General features: G+C 41.6%; 1 protein-coding gene across 1 annotated transcript in view; it reads left to right on the top strand.

Annotated features, from left to right (window-relative positions):
* The first annotated feature begins 9,214 nt into the window (after positions 1-9,214).
* The window catches only part of HIVEP1 (HIVEP zinc finger 1), a 52,864-nt gene continuing 41,377 nt past the window's right edge, over positions 9,215-20,701 (top strand). The window contains exons 1-2 of the mRNA XM_054985852.1: positions 9,215-9,263; positions 15,964-16,017. Coding sequence (XP_054841827.1) covers positions 9,215-9,263; positions 15,964-16,017 — 103 coding nt within the window. The remainder of the gene's footprint in view (positions 9,264-15,963; positions 16,018-20,701) is intronic.

Genomic DNA, 20,701 nt, shown 5'->3' with positions numbered 1-20,701 from the left:
CATTCTGTTAATTAAAATCTTAGAACGATATAGAATTGCTTGATTAAAATATAAAGTATTGCCTGTCTTTTGCTTGTTGTCAACAAGTATTCAAAAAGAAAACCAGCCTTCCTTAGTATACATACAACAACATGTATTTCTAATGCTTGGATGGTTGTGTGTGTGTTTGTAATTGTTCCCTTAAAAAGTTGTATCATATATGTTTATATGTATAAACACACACACACACACACATATCCCAAAGCTGCAGGTTGTATACGCTTTTCAACAGATTTATTACATATGTTGATGGCTAACTATATTCCTTCCCCTTCACTGTTGTGGCCTGGAACAGTGAAAAAAGATTTGGCCTGTGTACAATCAGAGTTCATAGGTTCAAAATGTATGCACTGACCATTATCACATATGTTGCCTCCAAGTCATTCAGCTATAAAGGTCTAATTACCAGATAGATAGAGGCATCTGAGATGGCCACTTTTCACAGTCTGGTCTTGTTTATTGAATGTTGTGAAATTTAAACTCTTAACCTCTGGCTCCAGGAAATTTATTCACAATATATAAACAGGTTTTCAACAGAAAACTGTTAAAGTTGGTTTAGGACTATTTAAAAGTGGAGAAACAATACAAAGGTTAATAAAAATACATAAACGGTGAAAATTTCCACTAACCTCAGATGCCTGATGGATTGAAAGGGTATCTCCTGCATATAAAAGTAACCTAAGGAGAATACAGATGGATTTCCCATTCAAGAGCTTTTCAAAATTGACAGCCATACCGTTCTAAAGGAGAGTATCCAGTGCAGGACCACAAGTACTTTATAAGGCAAAGAGGACTTCTTGGGACCCAAACTCTATAGTGCTTTAAAGATCAAAACCTGTGCTGTGAATTGGGCCAAGAAACGAACTCCGTAACCAGTGAAGGTACGTTAGAATAGGCACATTTTATAAACCCATTCTTATTTACAGATAGGTAATGGTGTTACAAATTAGCTATAATTTTTGAACCACCTCCAAGGTCAGCTCCATATTAAAGAAATTACTGTAATCTAATCTAGAAGTCTCCAATGCATGCCAACAGTAGTTGGATCTCTGTCTTTCAGCAATGGGCAAAACTGGCAAATAATTCAAAGCTGTTAGAAGACATTTGAGAGGCTATAATTACTGCTTGGGAATCCTAAAGCAGTGTAGGAGTACTCCCAAGCCCTTCAGGGGGACTGTCAGCCCATGAAGGATAGTTGTTTCTCCAGCTTGCCAGTCCATTGAGTTCCTTCTCTCAGTAGCAACAACAGTGATTTGCCTGAATTGAGCTTGAGGTTATTAATTTACACACAGCCCATTAGTGACCCAAACAGCACCAGGGAAACAACCACCTCATCCAGAACTGATATAAAACAGAACTAGAGTTGGGATCTTGCCTGCATGCTGATGCCACTTCACTCCATGTCCATGAGAGTAAGACCCAGCAGTTTCAAGTACATGTTAGAGTCTGAGGGGTAAAGATCTACCCTAAGGAACTCTGAATGAATTCCATTCCCCATGGTGAGAAACAACAGATGCTATTGAAAGCTGTCACAATGTCCAGAAGAACCAACAGGGTCATAGTCTGTTGGTGTAGATCATTAACCTTGGTGTGAGGCGTAGAATGGTATCAAGTGATTTACATAACCTTTTAGATTAAGAAGTAATTCGGCATCTGCATTCATGAAACATGGAAAGATCACTGGTGAAGACCCATTTCAGGAAAACAGTGGATACAGCTAGGTCTGCAAGATATTGTGGCTGGTTATAAATAGGAGTTTGCACCCCCTCCCCAAAAAAGGTTGGTGAATCTAAATCTGGGTTTCAGATATTACCCCCCCCCCCAAAAAAACCCGGTGTCCCTGAAATCCAGGTCAGATTATCTAATCCCGTTAGAGAATCCCAAATTCATCTGGCCACTAATCCTTATGGGGGAAACTATCGGCACAAGGGGCATTTTTCAAGCAAACTCAACCAAATTTGCAGGGAACCTACTCCTTTTCTGCTAAAGAACCCTTCCTCAAATTTTAGGAAAATTCCATTTCTGGGTCCAATTCTGTGAGCCCCTGAACAAGGTCCCCCAAGCCACTCTCCATCATTTCCTATGCAAGAAATATTTCCAAGGCTTTCCAGACAAAGGAGGACCTTAAGCAAAGGCAACCCCTGCTCAAAAGCCAGTCCCAAATGCAAGTCCCATTCCCAAAGCAAGCTGAACCAACAAGCCCAACAGAACCAACTACAGCAAGGGAACCAGAGAATCCCTATGTCAAACCAGAGAAGTCCAAACTGAAGCAAAGGGGGGGTGAGGCTCAATGGAGTAGTGGAGTTTAAAAAGGGGCTACCGGCAGCTTAAAGGTTATTTTGGAGCATGGATGGGGGTAGAGGGGTGAGAGGGGATGGGAATCCACTCTGCCTGCTGCCTCCTGTGCCCCACCAGCCTCACACCACTTTCCTGCCGCAGCACAGAGCTTGCCTCCACTTCGTGCAGCTGCCCTCTTGCTCGCTGGCTGCTGCTCCACCTCTGCTGTGGCTTCTTGCAGCCATATAATTCAGCCCATCAGAGTCCAATTTACTATATCCAATCTGGGATTCTCCAGTGTGATCCAGCTGTTTAGCTGGTTCACAAATCCCAGATCTCACATCCCTAGTTGTAAATTTCCCATGAGATTGTGAAGGTAATAATAGTGCATGTGTAAGTAGAATTGCACCCTTCTAAGCCTGCTGGATCCAAGTCAATGGATTCAGGAGCGTGTAACTCTTAGGATTGTACTGTAAATTTATTTTCTTACAGTGTCGGGCAAATAAAAATGCAAATTGGTTAATAATGAAGCTGAATAATCAGCATCATTTCTTCTGCTCCCCTGTTAAGGTGGCATTAAGACAACAACATCTAATACTTAAGGCTAATAAAGCATGTAATATTTAGAGTTGTAGCAATAGCTCTTGTCTAGAGGGCGTTTAAGGTAAAACTAAACTTCAAAAGTTAGAAAGTAATAGGTTTACCAATCCACATGGGACTTGACACAACCCGCTGACAATGAGCAGAGAGAGCTTTTGAATCCAGAAGCCATGACCATCTTCTGCCTTTATGAATGGCCAAGATCAAAATGGGATTCATTTCTCATACCATGCAAGCATAAATCCACTTTAATCACAGAGGTTGTCTGCTTAGTCATAATGTTCTACAGCTGAATCATTTAAAATGTCAGCATGTGTGCAGGAATGAGTTATTCTCCTTAGGATCATGCACATGCCCAGCTCTTAACAGGAGCGTTTTTGTCACTTTGTGCTGTATGTTCCACTAACAATCCCCCTGGGTTTTTTCGCAGGAATTACTCCCATTTTTTTTACACATTTTGCAGGTACCATGCACAGCTGTTTGAAGGCTACCATGTTAGCAGTGATCCTGTTACTGCGGTTTCACAAATGGGAGTTATTAAATAATTAAAAATAACTGATGCTTCTGGGAAAACTACTGGGCTCCCCAGAAAGAGGTTAAGAAGGGAGGCTGCATATATTTTAGCACATCTCATCTCTTATTAAACCTTTTGTAGATGATTTTTATGCCCTGTTATAAATTCCCTTTCCCTTGCACTGCATTTGGGCCGCAATGAAATGGAGACCACCCCCCACACACATTACAATGCTTGGTTAAATATATCTTGTGCTTGTCTGTGAACAGGCTCACTCTTCAGCTGAACTGAGCACCATTGCACACGAGTTCCTTTAAAGCGGGGATGCTAGGGATTTGTGCCTAAAATTTACATGTGCAAAGCATCTTCTCTGTAAGTGAGCTGTGGACCTGCCAATTGATTCTAATGGTCCTTGACGTTTGGTACTGACTGAAGTCCACCATGCCTAGTGATTCCTTTTGAAAAACGATTTAAGCAAAAACAACTGTGCATAGTTAGATAGAATTTTTAGCACTCATATTCAGGTTTCAGTTTCCTTAGCATCTAACATTACTGCTGCGTGCAATAAAGTAGTGCTAAATTGGGTAGTGTCCCCTAGAAGGAAATAAACAGGCGCTGTCTGAAAGTATCCTTAATAACCAAGGTTTTGGCCCCATTCCTATAAACTCCACAAATGCACCACGTTATTTTCTCCAGGTCACTGACTTGCAGAATTTAAAAAATCACAGAAGTTGGTGAAGAGAGGATAACATTCTTTCCTCCTTGATTCTTGCTTGCCAGAGATATCATACTGGGTTTGTCTCTACTTCAACTGTATTCCTGAGAGTAGGCGCCCCGGTTCTTTCAACGGCTGCGATTTTCCCCTGCAAAAAAATAAAAATAAATATAGAATATTGGATGTGTTGCTAGTAAAATATACAGACATTTAGATATTGAAATATGAAAACTCTAGGGATCTGTGAATCTTTGTAGTATCTGCGTCTTCATAAACTCTAGATTCTAAAGTCTTGGCCCTTCCCCAGAAATCAGTACCAGAAGTTGCATTGATCGTCAGTGGATTTGGTGCTGTAGTCTAATTATAGTTCAGATACCATCATTCTCAAATCTTTGATGTCTTGAGGTGTATGTTGATGCATTATAATTTTTCATTTGTTGAAGTTGTTGCAGGAGCAGCCTTCATAGTGGTCACGTTATTGAAAGAAACTATAAATAAATTACCACTTGCTGCAGAGTACGTCTTATTCAAGTAAGCAGACCAACAAAGCCCACTTCTGGGAAACAAATGAAATATTGGCTGTCAGTAATGATAAGTAGATGCTGTTATATAATGATTACTCGTACACTGTAAATGGTTGTTTTAATCTGTCGGTTCAGCTGGTGCCCTTTCTCCTTATTTGTTTCCCATATGGTTCGTCCCAATGGCTGTTTGCCATAGATTTAAAAAAAATCCTCAGCACACACACACACACACACACACACATATCTTCCCCCAATACTAAAGAAAGTTTTTATATCTCTAGGCCCAAATTTAATGAGATACTCAGTACTGGTAAATGGCAGCCACCGTGAGGGTAGAGGTACTGATTTATACTGTGGCCCTGCATAGTTTGTTCTGATTTCAAATGCCCCCTCCCTGAAACTGTGATTTTTATCTATTTTTATTTATTGGAGATGGTGGTTTTTGAATTGTGGGTATAGGATGAGGTTCTTAGAGAGCAATTCTAAGAATACTTTCCTGGGAACAAGCCCCACTGAATAGACCTGAGTAGGATTCTGATCACACCTGCTTACGAATGCTCTCTTAAGTTTGTATAATATTGTTTTTATTGTTTGTAATATCAGGTGTTCTAAGATCCTTAGGACTGAGTGGCTATGTAGAAACATATTGAATAAATATGTAACTCTTTACAGAAAATGTACATGTTGTCAAGATGCCTCATGAGTATATTGCTTGTCTTTGGGGAAGGGTTATTTGAGGTGGGGTTTGAGGTGAGGAAAATGGCATAGGGAAAGGATTAATCCCCCACTCACATGATCTCGACTTTTCCCCCACACCACCCCAGCTTCTATTTACCACACAAGTGCTTGTGCGCTCACGCGCTTGGAAGATTCAGAGCAGAACCACAAGTGACAAAAGGCACAGGTTGGACACTTGTCAGCTTCCCTCAAGTTTTGATGGGAAATGCAGGCAGCTTGGCGGAATGTTGGACAAGTGACAGTTGAAAAGTCCATTGGACAGCAGTCAGAGAGCCAAGCTGCAAGACTAGGATGCCTACATTTCCCATCAAAACTTGAGGGAAGCTGACAAGTGTCCAACCTGTGCCTTTTGTCACTTGTGGTTCTGCTCTTGGTCACAAATACTTCCGCTCTCATTCTTTGTTTCTTGAGCATCGGGAGAGGGGGCAGATCGGCCATTTAACTTGCAAGGGAAGTTCCTGGTGGCTGCTACCCTGCAGGGAGCGAGCAGAGACGAGTGCCAGTGCTTCCGCCCCAACAGTGCTTCCGGTGCCCCTCAGCTTAGTTTGCCCATGGACCTATATCAACCTCACTGTCCGTCCCCGGGATAATTCAGAGTGCTTTCTACGTCACCGTCGCAGCCTCTAGTGGTGTAATGTGTGCGTTTGCATTTCTACAAAAAGCCGCTGGGCGGCTGAAGTCAATTAGCTGTGTATTGAATATGTATATTTAATGTGTATTGAATACGGTATGCCTGTATGATGTAAAAATGACTGAACATGTATTTACATCCTAATACATAAATCAGAAAAGAACTTTAAAAATGCATGATACCAAATTAGTGATGAATCAGACGTATTGATCATGAAGTGATTGCAGTTCCTGATGGATTAGACCATCAGTTGTATAATGGCAATGGTACTTAAAACTTGGTGGTTGTGCAAAGGGGACTGGTGGTACTGGTGGTACATGGTCAGTATTGATCCTGAAAAATTATTACTGACCACAGAGTTTATATCAAGGAATGTTTGTAAAGCAGCAGCTTGAAAATCTAAGTGTACTTGGTGTGCTGTTGGATCGAGCACTTCACGTGATCAAGTCAGCAATTCACAGTGAGTGGCATTTTCATTTGTTTTGCATCTACACAGTGGCAGCATTTAGCATGTTGACTCATAGTCACAATTCGAATTACGTATGGCTCCAGTTCATCACGGACAACCCATGCGTCATTTGAAACCAACTGTATTTGAGGATATGTGCTGCTTTTGAGTAGTTAGGAGCATTCGTCTTGTTGGAGCATGCTCAGAATTCACTTAACTTCTCTGGTGGCAATGTCAAAAGGTGTAAATATTTTACAATTGGACATGCTCAGCATTGGTAGTCAGGCAAAATGAGCAACGTTGGAGTATTAGATAAACAAGCCATGAAGCTTCCTTCTCCCCCGTCCCTGACCACAACCGGAAGAACTGGTACAACTAAGGAAAACACCTTTTTAAAAATGGGGGTTTGTTATTGTTGTTCATAAAGTCTCAGTAGTTGAAATCACAGTTACCAACATGACTTGCACCTTTTGTCATTCTTACAGGATTAGTTTCTGATAGGATATGCAGGTAACGAAAGTTCACAGTGTGTCTTTTTGCACAGCTATGTCATGGTCAGTTATTTCTTTTCCTTGCCTGTTTTTTGTTGTTGTTGTCCCTTCCACTGGAAGGAAATAGGGAATTTTGTAAGGAATTCTTCACATTTGAAGGCTGTCTTTCTGTAGTACATGGTTTATGTTTCAGTCTAGAGTTTACTGCATGTACAAATAAAGGCAAGAATACACATTTGGCGGAAACCAGGAGAAATACAGAGGATTTAATGCTCTTTCATGTCAGACTTCCTGCCAAGCCTTTAAGAAAGAGTGGCAGATGTTGCAAGCCTAGATTTGTGTGGATACTATTCAAACATGTAATTTCCTGTCTGCAGTCTGTACCATATTTTCATATTTTTAAAATATGTATAAAGTATCTTCAATATACTATGTTTGGAAAACCATTTTTCTGTGGGATCAATCTTCGTTGCAGGTCTATGCAAACTCTTGTTGTGGTACAGCAATCAGTATAGTTATTGTGCAGACCCTTTAGGAAATAGGCCGTAAATGTAATAATAATAATTACTGCACTTATATACCACTCTTTTAGACAGATTAGTGTCCTGTTCAGAGGAGTGAAGAAAGTCTGTGTTATTATCCCCACAATACAGCAGAGGAGCTGAGGCTGAGAGGAGTGGCTTGCCCAAGGCACCCTGCTGAGCTCATAGCAGTAGCAGGATTTGAACCAGCAGAGTGCTGATTTGCAACCTAGCAACTTAACTGCTATGCTACAGCAATTAAAATATCCATGTGTTTTCATCTGAGGCAAATTAGTCAAATTCATAAATGTAAGATGGGAAATTCTAGGTAGTGGGCCAAGACAAAGAGGTTACAGGGGATTAAAACATGTCAACCTGAACATGAGGCGGGCTAGGTGTGCTAGTGTTGTTTTAAGCTATATTAGCAGGACTTGTCATTTTAAAGATATGGGTTCATTAGTAGAACCTCACCTGAGATATTACAGATCAAGTCAAAAAGGATTCAGAGCTACACTGCATAAAGAATAGTGTCTAAAATCTAGTTAGTATGTATGGGAGCATTACCAGATTTCCTGTGTATAATATAGGGTTGCCAGCCCCCCCCCCAATCTCCCAGCGGGGGATCAGGGCCTGGCTCTTACCTCTGTTCCGGGGGGGGGGGTGCACTTTCAGGAAATGATGTCATCCTGTCGTCGTCCCCCAGCACACCCACGCTCCCTGGAGGCTTGTGTTGGGGGCTGCTGTGGAGCGCAGGAATGCTCCTGCACTCCATAGTGGCCGAAAACATGCCTGTGGATTGGGCCCGTTTTGAGGCGCTGCGGAGCACAGGAGCGCTCCTGCGCTTTGCAGCGCCTCAAAACGGGCCCGTTTTGTCCCGGATTGGGCCCATTTTGAGCTGTAGTGGAGCACGGGAGTGCTCCTGCACGCCACAGTGTCCCAAAACGGGCCCAATCTGCGCCAAAATGGGCCCGATCCGCAGCCATTTTGGTGTGGATCGGGGCCCGTTTTGGGGTGCTGTGGCGTGCAGGAGCACTCCCACGCTCCACAGCGGCTCAAAGTAGGCCCAATCCAGGCCAAAACAGGCCCATTTTGAGGCGGTGCAGAGCTCAGGAGCGCTCCTGTGCTCCGCAGCACCTCAAAATGGGCCCAATCTGCAGGTGTGCGCAGCTCCTCAGGGGAGCACGCACAGAGGGTGTGCGTGCCCTCGCTGGCCAGGTAAGTGGGGGCGAGGTGTGGGGGGCGAGGGCGGGGGAACCCCTGCCCCACCGGGGGTCTGACATCCCTAGTATAATAAGATGAGCACACACATGGAGAGTCATGAACTGGAAGCAAATAAGTACATGTGATTGCTGCAGTTTCAATGGTCACAGCAGAATTCTTTTTTTCTCAAAGGGGTTGGGGATACACAGTGCAATCCTAAACCAAATTACTCTGTTTAGGATTGCACTGTTAGTCTCTGGATAAACTCCAGCTATGCTAGTTGGGATAGATATATGTTTTTCAGTTCTTGCAATACTTTCTTGGAGCAATTGCAGACACGTGAGACTGATAGTGTGACATGAAGCAAATTTAGCACATATTTTATGTATAATGTGTTTTGTCTAGCAATCAATCAGTGGAAGCCATGATTCTTGGGATCATGGTATCCAGGAGGATTAATATCCATGATGGAGAGGCGGGGGGAAGCTAAGGACTAAGGCAGGGAAAGGGGGCAAAATGGCCCTGCCGTACCTCTTCCATCAGTACAGCTCCATTGAGGAAAGAAGTAGGTGGGTGATATGGTAATAAGTCCCAGCAGCAGCGGGAGCTAGCTCATACACTGTGATTAAAAGGTGGAGTGGGGGACAGGAAAGAAGGGATCACCAACTCAGGGAATGATTTTAATTTTCATAGGGATCTTGAAGTTTGAGCAAAATCTGCTCAGACATTTTTGATTAGGTTGACTACTGTTCCTTCGACTACTGTGTTAAATAGATGTTCACTCGGTTGCTTAGTGCAAGATGGGAACTAGCATCTCTTACTGGAACATTAACTTCTTAGTTCCCTCCAAAGAACAATACACCTTATGGTGGGACTAGAGCCAACACAATTAGAACATAACCTAGTATGAAGTTGCCCTGAAGGAAAGTAAGGAAGGGCCATTTTAAGTTTTCTGCTTATTTTTACATTGTCTCCCTCCAGATCAGTGTAAATATTAGCACCAGGGGAAGACCCCATTGTTTACAACATTTCACATACCACCTGTGTCAGTTATGCTTTAATTCAAACTCACTCATGCTTAAAAATAAAATTTATTGATCGAATAAAAGAGTACTTGTGTTGGCTTGAGGTGTAAGAGGGATTTTATTATTCTGCATGGCCTTTAAAAAGAAACTGAGTATCAGATTGTAGTTCCAGCCTCTCATTTGCTTAGTAATGAACACTTAAGCCTCTGAACACAAAGCCTCTGAGTTTAGAATGGATGCATCTGTTGTATCTATTAACTAGCTATAGCATTTCTATCCCTTTGTTTCTCCAAGGAACTCAAAATAGCATATGTAGTTCTGTTTTCTATTTTATCCACACAACAACCCTGGGATGTAGGCTAGAATGAGAGGGAGTGATGAATCCAAGGTCACCCATTGAGTAGGAACTGGGTGTCTCTAGACCTATTCCAAACTTTTAACTACTACTTCATGTGGTCTCTTAAATGAGGAGGTTTGATTTTGATATCCATGCTTCTAAAGAAAGGACCAGCATGCATACATATGTGCAAGGACTCTGGGATTTGAATCAGGGGCCTCATAGTTTGATTCAAAGGACCTAGACTAACATGGGAAATGTGTGCTTGGGCCTCAGGATTCTCCTTAGGAGCAGGAAGGAACGCTGGTGTGTAGCATCAGTCTCTGAAGTTGGTAAGCAGTACTGAAGCCTTGGGTTGGCCAGATTTGGTTATAAAGGATTGGAAGCATGGCCTGGCCTCTGTTACCTTTGCCTGGTAAAAGAACCCAGTTCCTTTCACTTACCTTCAGATTCTGGCTTTTCCATCTTCAGCCACTGACTTCAGGAACCCTGGGCGGATGAATGCACCTTCCAGATTTCTGATTTGGTCACAGTTGTCGGCTGCCTATCAGAGCCCATGACAATTGCAAACTTGTAAGACTGGGTTTTCCCATCACTCAGCTGTTTGTTCTTAAGTTGCCAGATATCTTAAGACCCTTGGGACAAATGTGCCCTAAGCCACAATTCACCCAGATTTTGAAAAGTTGTGGAGAGGAACCACAGCATGGATTTTACATTCCTGCAGTGGTGTGGGAAGGGTAGTACTTCTGTGGTCTCACCTAAGATTACCCTCCCTGTTCCTCACCTGAATCTCTTTTTTCCTGTAGCTCCATACCACTGGAATGCCTTTCCAACTGATACCTGACTTGTACCTTCTCTTGCTGCATTCAGATGCTTCCCTAAGAGAGCATCTATTCACTCCAGCTTTTCCTAAATGGTACACCTCCATCCCTGTTCCTTTCCTTTCTTTTTCTTCCTAATGCATCATGTCTCAAATCAGGTGGTACATCTACTGGCAGCATTGTTTTATTTTTGATTCGGTGCAGCACCTAGTGGTGTAATAGGCTTTAAAAATAAGAACTCCCTCCTCGCATATCACATTTACTTTTCATTAGTCCTGCCCATCAAGATGTCCCCCTGATTTAAGGAAGGCATATTTTTGCACTGTGGATTAAAGCGGTCTTTGCTCTGCATCAGGAGTGGCAGAAGCTCTACCGCTTCTGCTCAGAAATATATATCCTTCTTCCCAGATGATTCAAGGGATAGTGAGCTGGGCCAAAACATGGTGTGTATATACAGAAATAAATCCATTTTAGTGGAATCCAAGAGTATTCGGGGGGCCAAGCCAGTCTAAAAGCCTCTTAAGATATGATGAGTCATGAGACTACATGGATTGGGCAAAGGCAGACTTGGTTACAAGTTTTCACTGAGCCCAGATAAACGATGCTTGGCCCTGACAGTGGGATTCCAAGTTCTGTCTGTTACAACTGGCGAATATGGGCAAGAATGGGCTGGAATAGAATTCTAGTAAAACACTATTTTTGCTTTGACCTGCTGTCCTGGATCTGAAATGTCACTTGTTTCCTAGACCATAGTGGTGGATACGCTTATCACTTGAATGAGTGTACAGTGTTGAGTGTTTAACAGTGAGATACTAAGCCAAGTTACACCCTTCTGAGTCTATTAAAGTAAGTAAGCTTTGAAGTCTGTGATTCTTTGTAGGATTGCACTGTAAGTATACTTAAGGAGTAAGTTCATTACATGCAAATGAAGTTCTACTTAGGTAGTACGTAGATTGTAATATTTGAAAACTGCCTACTACAGATATTTAAATTTTTCTAATAACTGAGCAAAGGGAGAGGTTCCTTCAGAATACAGTTTTTCCATAGCTTCATAATTTACATAGATCTGCAGCTATGTAAATTCGCCCTGGCTCTTACATTAGTGGCGAGTCTGCTGTGTTAATGCCTAAAAAGAGCAGTGCTGGGACCTTTATTTGACTCCTGCCATGAAATTATATGCTTTTTTTAAAGTGGTGACCCCAAATAAATCTTCTAATCCCATTCTTGTAATTCAATGTTTAAAGCTTTTCCCGTTTCCCCAGTTTCAGCTCAGGTGGGCCTTTTCTCTCTCTCTCACCTGCCAGAGTTTGGATACAGGTGATTTTGTTTTTTTAAAACATTAAAACTTTTCATCATACTTGGCATTCTCAAGTCTGTAATACTATAAAGTTTACTGTTACATATCTGTGGCTTTGAACTTGTAGCACATGCTGGCCCGTGTTTTTTTCTAAAACAACTGGTTAGTGAAAAGCACATAAAAATGAGCACGTGGTGCACTTAGGTAAGGTAACATGAGTCTGTTTGCTTTGGAGAGCTGGAATTAGGGTAGTAGAATCATAGGGCTAGAGTTACGGTAATTTGCAGTGAATTCCTAAGTACAGTGATTCCAGTTATTTCAATGGGCTTAAACTGAAGTAACTGTGCTTAGGATTTCACTGTTAGCGCAACAGTTTGCACATGTTAACCCCCCCCCCCCTTTTATGATTTTAGGCTACTAGCACCTAGCAGAAGGACTCAACCAACCTGGAGATGTCTGCTGGCAAGGAATAGTTTTATTGTAAAAATAGTGTGAGAGGTGCAAAGTCCCCAGGGATTTTGCAAAAAGATTAATTTGGTTGGAGCAAGCTGTCATTCACCATTTAATTGCTCTCTCAGTCAAACACTTCTTGTGATGTCTGGGAACTTCGGCCAGACTTATAATGTTGTCTCATTGCACTTGCTCCTCATTTCTTCAGTAATAGCGAAACACTGCAGCCATCAACATTTGAGGCATATTTTCCTTTTCAGATTGCATCAGCAAGGTGTGGGGGTGGATTTGATTATCCCCTGTTGAATTTAAACACTCGGTCTGTAGGCAGTGTCTGTCTGCTCATACAACTTTTTTTGTTTTAGAAAATAGTTCATTCTTAAAAGCTGCAACTAAAACTTTCCAGACTCTTCTGCCCTCAGTCCTATTGTAATGTAATGCATAATTTACCTGTAAAAAATAGAAGCATCAACACTTTTGGGAAAACAAGAGATAACATAATTTGCTTCATGCCTATGACATGGAAATGTAGAATGAAAACAAAGTCAACATGTGGCAGTGGACAGGGTGGTAGAGATTGGTCGTATCACATCTTGGTACAAACCAGGATGGGGAAATTCACTTAATTGATGGCCTTGATCCAAGCTACCTCTAGGGTCATAAAGATGATATGAAAATCCATCATCAGGGGAATGATGTAGAACAAGGTCTGTAATCCATCATTGTTTTCTGAAATGATTACTGAGAAATATGTCACTTTTCAATTGAATGTACTGTTGTGGAGAGGTATTTTGAGATATTTTTAAAAGTTGCTTCTGTGTTACGTGTGCGCAATGGGCATGTCACCATAGAGGGAAAAGGCATGTTGTCAAGGTCAGGATTCAAATGTGTGATGTGCAGGTAAGAGAATCCCTAAAGACCAGAATTTCACTTGCTCCTGATGGCCCCGTAGTTTCCATTCTATCAGCATGGATTACGTTGAACCACCAATCTCACCCAGTAAGAGCTGCTATAATTAATGTAATAATCTTACTCTGTAAATAATGTAATACAATCTGGGGGTTTGTTCCCAACCTAAGATTTGGCAACAGAAGAGCTGAGAAGGCAAAATTATTAATATTTGCCTTCAATTGATTATGTCAATTCCAGCAATGTGTTCCTTTCCAGATCAGACTCACATGAGTTCCAAGAAGTAGCAAAAAATGAACAAGATCAGTCTGAGTTACTGGGAGCTTCTTGAGTAACTGATGATTTGGGGGTCAACAGAGTGTGGGACTTAAGACAGGCATGTCTTGTTGTGAGAAATGACACAGAAAAATAAGATAGGACAAAACCAGAATGATTCCTAATTAATGGTTTTTCGGTGTTTAGAGGATTCCTCTTAAAAACAAAACACTTAAGGCTTCCTGCATATTCCATGGCTGCTGATCCTGTTCAGTCCAGTGTTTCCACTAGTAGCAACTGCTGCTTTCTCCTTCAGGGAGGTCATATGAGTGACCACTCCCTGTTGGGGGTTGCTTCATGAATGAGGCGGTCTTTTGCCTCTGTTGCTGTGATGTCACTGAGGACAATTGAGAATGAGGCCAATTGAAACAAGTAAATAAACATGTTCACAAGGAGTGTCGAAAAGCAGTTGAACAAGGGAGTCATTGTGCAGCACTGCTGAAGTGATTTGTGAAAAGAAAACCGTGAGCAGTTTCAGCTCAGCCCTAAGAATACCCTTTGGGGGGCTTTAAAGTGAGGAAGGAGATTATGTTGTATGAGAGTGGGGGGTGCAAAATGTCCAGAAGTGGAAGTGGTGCAAAGAAGCAAGTGGAGGTTAATCTTTGCAGTCCTGTTTTCTATGCAAACCCGTTAGTGATCAGAATAACAGCATGCCAATAATGATGTCACTGCCATGACCTAAAATCATGTGTTGTCTCAGCGTTACAGTTTAGATCACTGCACTAATATGTAATCCAGACTTAATTTTCCCTGGTAGAATAAAATGTTCCTGCCTCTCCCCTCCTGCTGTGGCCTACTGATCTCCCTGCAATGTTGCTCATGGGTTTCAGGGGAATCCTGAGGCGTCTGCAGCTGGAATCAGCAGCCATTACTCACCCCTTTCCACGAGTGGAAAATTTAGCCTGGATCCAATCCTAAGATTGCTGTTTATTCAAGCAACAGAGCAACCCTGTTGAACATAATAAGACTACTTCTGAGTAAACATGCTTAAGGCTCAGGCTGCTAGATCACTTGAAGGATACTGAAGCAAAAGTAGTTGAGAATAGAGGGAATGGAATGAGCAGAACAGAGACTCAGAAGAGATGAGGAAAGCGGATATCAGGACAAGCTGAGCGGTAGGACACGGGATGACTTTGTCACTGAAGTGGCTTCAAGGACAGTTTTGCTTTTTTTAATCTTAGATGTTGGGACAGAGTATAGGAAGCTGAATGTTACTCTTGCAGCTGTAATAGGATTTTAATGATCTTTTCCAAGCTTGTAATTTTGTAATGTTGTAAAAAATGGTTTGCCTTCCCTCCATCTTTTTTGAAAAAAGTAGCACTGATTTAAACCCTGTGTACATTGAAAGTGAAATCCTAAGCAGAGTTACTCCAGTGTAAGCCGCTTGATTGATTGATTTCAGTAGGCTTAGACTAGAATAACTCTGCTTAGGATGTCACCGTTAGACTTCCAGAGATGTACAAAAAGTTTCGGAGTTTTTGTTCCACTTACAAAAGCAATTGTTGCCATCTGATGACTTTCCCCCCCAAAACCCAGACTTGAAGACTCTGCATTCTTTTTTTTCAAGGGCAAAGATGTTGAAGATTTTACTACAAAACGTTTGTCAAGGAATAAATAAAGGAAGCCCTAAATGGCTTGAATACCACCTACCTTTAAGACTGTCTTCCCTTCTGTCACATTGTGATCTTAATTCCAGCCATGTACTGATGGCATTGCAAATGCATTCTTGGAAGCTATCCTATAACACACAACTCCTGTATCCTATTTTTATGGTATAGTCTGTGCATCTTCCTGGAGAACTTACTAAACCTTGTTTTATAAGTGGATATTGTTTCTGCAGGCTGGTTCTGGATAGCCAGAATTAAAGCCAGTAATGGGTTGGCTAATTGACTCTGTTTTATGACTTTCATATTTCAATGTATTCCTTGTGTTAGTGTTTGCCCTAAACATTCAGCATAGGTTGACTCTCTACCAAATAATGTTATAATTCATATGAGGATAAGTAAATGTTCATTGTCCAAATCATTGTCAGTCAGGGAGTGGCAATAAAATCATTTGTATTCAAAACTTTTTCTTCTATTAATTCTGATGTATTTTATTGTTTTCCATAGAAAAAATTGAAGAAGCACAAAAAGAACTTAATGAAACTGAAGACCCACAGAAAGGTAAACTGCAGCACTCCCTATCCGCTTCTACAGCTCTGTGAACTCAACATATTGTTGTGATATATACAATATGGCCTTCTGATGTTACAAGTCTATAAAAGACCACATTTTGTGTATACCTTCATGATGGAAAAAGATCACTATTGCAGATGAAAAAATTAAAATAATTTCACTGTTCCATAAGTACTTAATTACAGCTTTCTACTTCTCACACTTAGTGCTCACACCTAAGTTCAAAGTGCATCCTGACAAGTACAAAGTGTGCTTGCTGTTGACTTACTCCGTTAGAATAGACCTACTTTTGAGCTCCATAAGGATTCCCTTTGTTTTCAAATTCTACTGGATAAAATACTAAAGAGACTAAGAAAGTAGGAGACAGTTTGATAGTTAATATAGTGAATTCAGCATTGGAGGGGGGAGGACTAGTGATTCTGAATAGAATAGAATAGAATAGAATAGAATAGAATAGAATAGAATAGAATAGAATAGAATAGAATAGAATAGAATAGAATAGAATAGAATAGAATAGGGGTGTGCATAAAAAAATTCGGTTTCCCACTTCGGGAAACCCAAAGTAGGGAAAACATTCATAAATAAAGGATTTCCGAAGCAGCAAGCCGCTTCGAGAATCACTTATTTAACCCGCTTCAGTGTGCTCCGTAAAGATTTGGAGCACACCGACAAACTTCCCTTCCCAGCTGCTTATTTCATCCAATGGGAGGGGGAGTAGGGGATTCCCTCCTCCCCTCCCATCAGGTGAAATAAACAGTGGGGGGGGGCATTAAATCCCACTGGCTTCAGCTGCCTGACAGGGAACTCCCTGCCAGACAGCTGATTTGGGGGTTTAAATGCCCCTTTCCATGCCGCTACACAGCACCATGGAAAGGAGCATTTTAACCCTGCTGGCTTGACTCAGCTGCTTGGCGGGGAACTCCCCGCCAAGCAGCTGATTCGGGGGGTTAAAATGCCCTTTTCCATGCTGCTGTGCAGCGGCACGGAAAGGGGCATTTAAACCCCTTGACCCAAAGCTTCCCGAAGTGATACAAATTGCTTCGGGAATCTTTGGTTTGGGGTTTCTGAAACGGACCCGGCACACTGGGGCCAATTCGGAAATCCTGAATCTTTGTGAATTGGGTCCGATTCGGGTATTTTCCCCAAATCAAAAACATGAATCACACACCCCTAGAATAGAATAGAATAGAATAGAATAGAATAGAATAGAATAGAATAGAATAGAATAGAATAGAATAGAATAGAAAGGTCTTTTGAGGGATAGAAAGGTCTATTGAGGAACTGGCTGAGCAGTTTTTAGTAAATGATGTTGTAAACCGTTTTAAACCATTCCAAGCTTCTTTCTCCCACACTGCTGGCCCCAGCAGCAGTATCATTGCCTTTATTGCTTGGGCAGAAATCTGGCCCTGGCCACCAAGTAAAATGTTCAGATGTACTGCTGTGGGCTGGCAAGCCAGGAGCTGCCTACCCCTATTTTAAAAACAGAAATAGCATTTTATAACCACATTGACAGTGACAGGTTCCATAAAGATGACTAAAATATGTGTAAATACTTAACTAAAGCCTTTATTTTACGGATCACTGAACTTCGACAAACATAAATAAGCATCTGTTGTCTGTTTCCAACAACCTGGTTTGCAGTCTAATTTTATAAGCAAACTAAATGCAAGCCAAACAGACATCCGTTTTCCCAGTGTGACTGAAAAACTGGTTGCTCCTTTATCCTTTACAGGGTATTGTTCATCCAGATTCTTCTCCAAATTCTTTTTTCCTCCCTCTTAGTCTTCTTTTGGGTCTGCTTCTTTGGCTCTTTTTAAAGGTCCTCTACGCACTTTGCAGATGTGAAACTTTGTTTTTCCTTCTGGGAACAAGCAGGGTTTGGATTTTCCAGAAGTATTGGGTTGGTTATGGCTCCTTTGGTATGGCCAAGCCCTCTTGCTATTCATGGATATCACACTCTGAGGAGTTCCTCATAGACCTTCAGAGTCCCCGCAATCTTTTCCCTATTTCACTGCCCCCCCCCCTCCCCGGCACCCCCAGTATAACATTTTAGACTCAAGATCTTGGCTTCTAACTTGTTATCTGAAGTTAATTTCTGTTGATGATTTTTGAAGAAAGCTCAACATTTGTAAGTGCATATGCTTTAAATCTCTCACTGCAGAAATCTACTCAGTTGTTGGTGCCAGACCCAGCAGAGCTGGAATTGTTTTGACAATATGGGAGAAAACAGACTTAGTGTGTTTTTTTAAAGTAGGATTTCATTTTCTAAAGTGATTCTGACAATTCTGTCTCAAGTATGATGATAAAAACAAGTGGCTGTTGATTTTGTTTGGCTAGTTGTACTAAAGGCCTCACTGACTAGCCAGAGAAGGATTTCATTTTGTGAGGGACATTTTAAAATCCAAAAGAATAAAAATGGAAAATCCCACATACTCTGTCTATCTCTGTCTATCTAGTACTGCTATTGCCTTAAGCAGAAATTAAAATGGGAAGAAAATCTTACTTAATGTTATCTCTCTGGTATTTCATTGTTGCCCCTAAGTATTTTGCCACAGAAAGAGTAATGGAATCATTTGTATCCGATACTAACCACATCACCTGGCCTCTCATATTAGGTAGTACCATATTTTTAAGTAGGAGGTAATTAAGCTAGCCCTTAACTCATTAAATATGGGACACTATAATCATATGTTCAGTGGTTTCATCTTTATCATTCGAGCATCTGCATGTTCTGTTCGCATATGGTGCTTTCTTATATCTAACCTCTACAACCACCAAGGGAAGAGCATTTATTCTTGCCGGAGTAAAAAGCTCTTCTGAGCTTTGGTTCTGTCAAACGATAAAAATACTTACAGTTGCACCAGGAGTAAGTAAAGAGTCGAACATACCCTCCGTGCCCTAACAGATGTACTAATAATATCCAGCTTCCAGATACACGTTTTTATTTGCCTAATTATATGTGGTCTCTGTAGTCTTGACCAGGTCATTTGTTATTCCCAGCATTTTATTTTCTTTCCCAATAGTTGATCCTATTGACTATTAAATTTATCTGCCTGGATGAGTCCAAGTAGAGTGGGCCTCCCTTAGATTTTAAAACCTTTGCTTTAAAAAGAAGTGCTTTTATCCATGCCTTAGCTTCCATCAGTAAACCCCACAGATTTACTTCCCCTGCTCTCAAACTAGGTGCAGTATAAATCCCTTGGGAATTCTTGTACTTGTAAAAACATTCCATTTGCATCAAACAGCCATGCAGCCTGCTAATAAAAGTAACTATTCGCTGAAAGTAGTTTGAAAGACTGCGGAGCCCTTTAGTAACTTAATTCTTCACTCCCAATCATAGCCATCAAAGATGGTTCATTATAAAATGCCCTAGTCATGGAATAGGTACAACTGTAGGAAAGTTTCTATAAAGCCAGCAACTCAAAATGAATAAAGCAAGCCAGGAGCTGGTAATTCCTGCGTGCGTGCAGTTCTTATCCCCTTTCTGAAAAGTTTGTATAAATCATTCCCACTGGCAAAATCTTTTGACATGTATTTCAAGGAACTCATCCCTGGATACAGAACACTATAGAACAGAATGTGTAGCAGTATTTTATGTCTCCTTGCTCCCGGTGTTGGGATATTTTGCAGATAAACTATGCCCATAAACTATGCTTTCCAGTCCCCCCACCAATTCTATCCTTATGATTTCAAGATTCTATCATCATTAGGAGTTACTGCTGAGCTGCAACAAATAGAGGTGTGCAGGGACACAAAGATTCAGTTTTCCCGCTTTGGAATTTCCAAAGTGGGAAAAAGAATTAGAAATAAGCGATTTCCGAAGCAGCAAGCTGCTTTGGAAACCACTTATTACTCTGCTTCAGTATGCTCCGTGAAGATTTGGAGCACACCAAAACTTCCTGCCCCACTGCTTATTTCACCCAGTGGGAGGGGGAGGAGGGGTTTCCCTCCTCTCTCTCCCATCAGGTGAAATAAGCGGCAGCAGGACTTCCCGTGCTTCAGATGGCTGGTGGGGGGATCCCACCCCCCGCCGGCCAGCTGAAATTTAATAGGCCCTTTCCCTGCCACTTGCAAGTGGCAGGGAAAGGGCCCTTCCTACACTTCAACTGGCCCGCAGGGGGGGATCCCCCTCCCACAGGCCAGCTGAAGTTTAAAGAGCCCTTTCCATAATGCTTTCAAGAGGCAGGGAAAGGGCCCTTTCTGCACTTTGCTAGCTTTATAAACTGCTTTGAGTCACTATTTATGATGAAAAAAACAGAACAAAAAGTTTTAATAAATACTTAAAAATCCTTTTGCCTCTACAAATGTGCTTATGGGATGTCCCATTCATATTGATATGAAGGATGCAGAGAGGTCTGTGCAGCAGTGCTGCAGTTACTTGATCCAAATTCAGTTTGAACTGAATACTGAATAAGTGACACTGGAATATCAAAACAGCCAGGGTTTGTGGACTTCACAAAAGTCATTAGTGCTAATAAGGGAGGTATGATTCAGTTGACAAAATATCAGCTCTGAATCCCCCACCCTTGCAGGCCAGCTGACACGTGGAAAGGGCCCTTTAAACTTCAGCTGGTTCGCTGGGGGATTCCCCCCCCACAGGCCAGCTGAAGTGTAAGAAGGGCCCTTTCCCTGCCATTTTCAAGTGGCAGGAAAAGGGCCCTTTAAACCTCAT

This window comes from Eublepharis macularius, chromosome 7, assembly GCF_028583425.1.
Source record: "Eublepharis macularius isolate TG4126 chromosome 7, MPM_Emac_v1.0, whole genome shotgun sequence".
In the NCBI taxonomy this organism is placed as follows: Eukaryota; Metazoa; Chordata; class Lepidosauria; order Squamata; family Eublepharidae; genus Eublepharis; species Eublepharis macularius.
The sequence above is the reverse complement of the archived record's forward strand: the minus strand, read 5'-3'. Positions and strand labels throughout refer to the sequence as shown.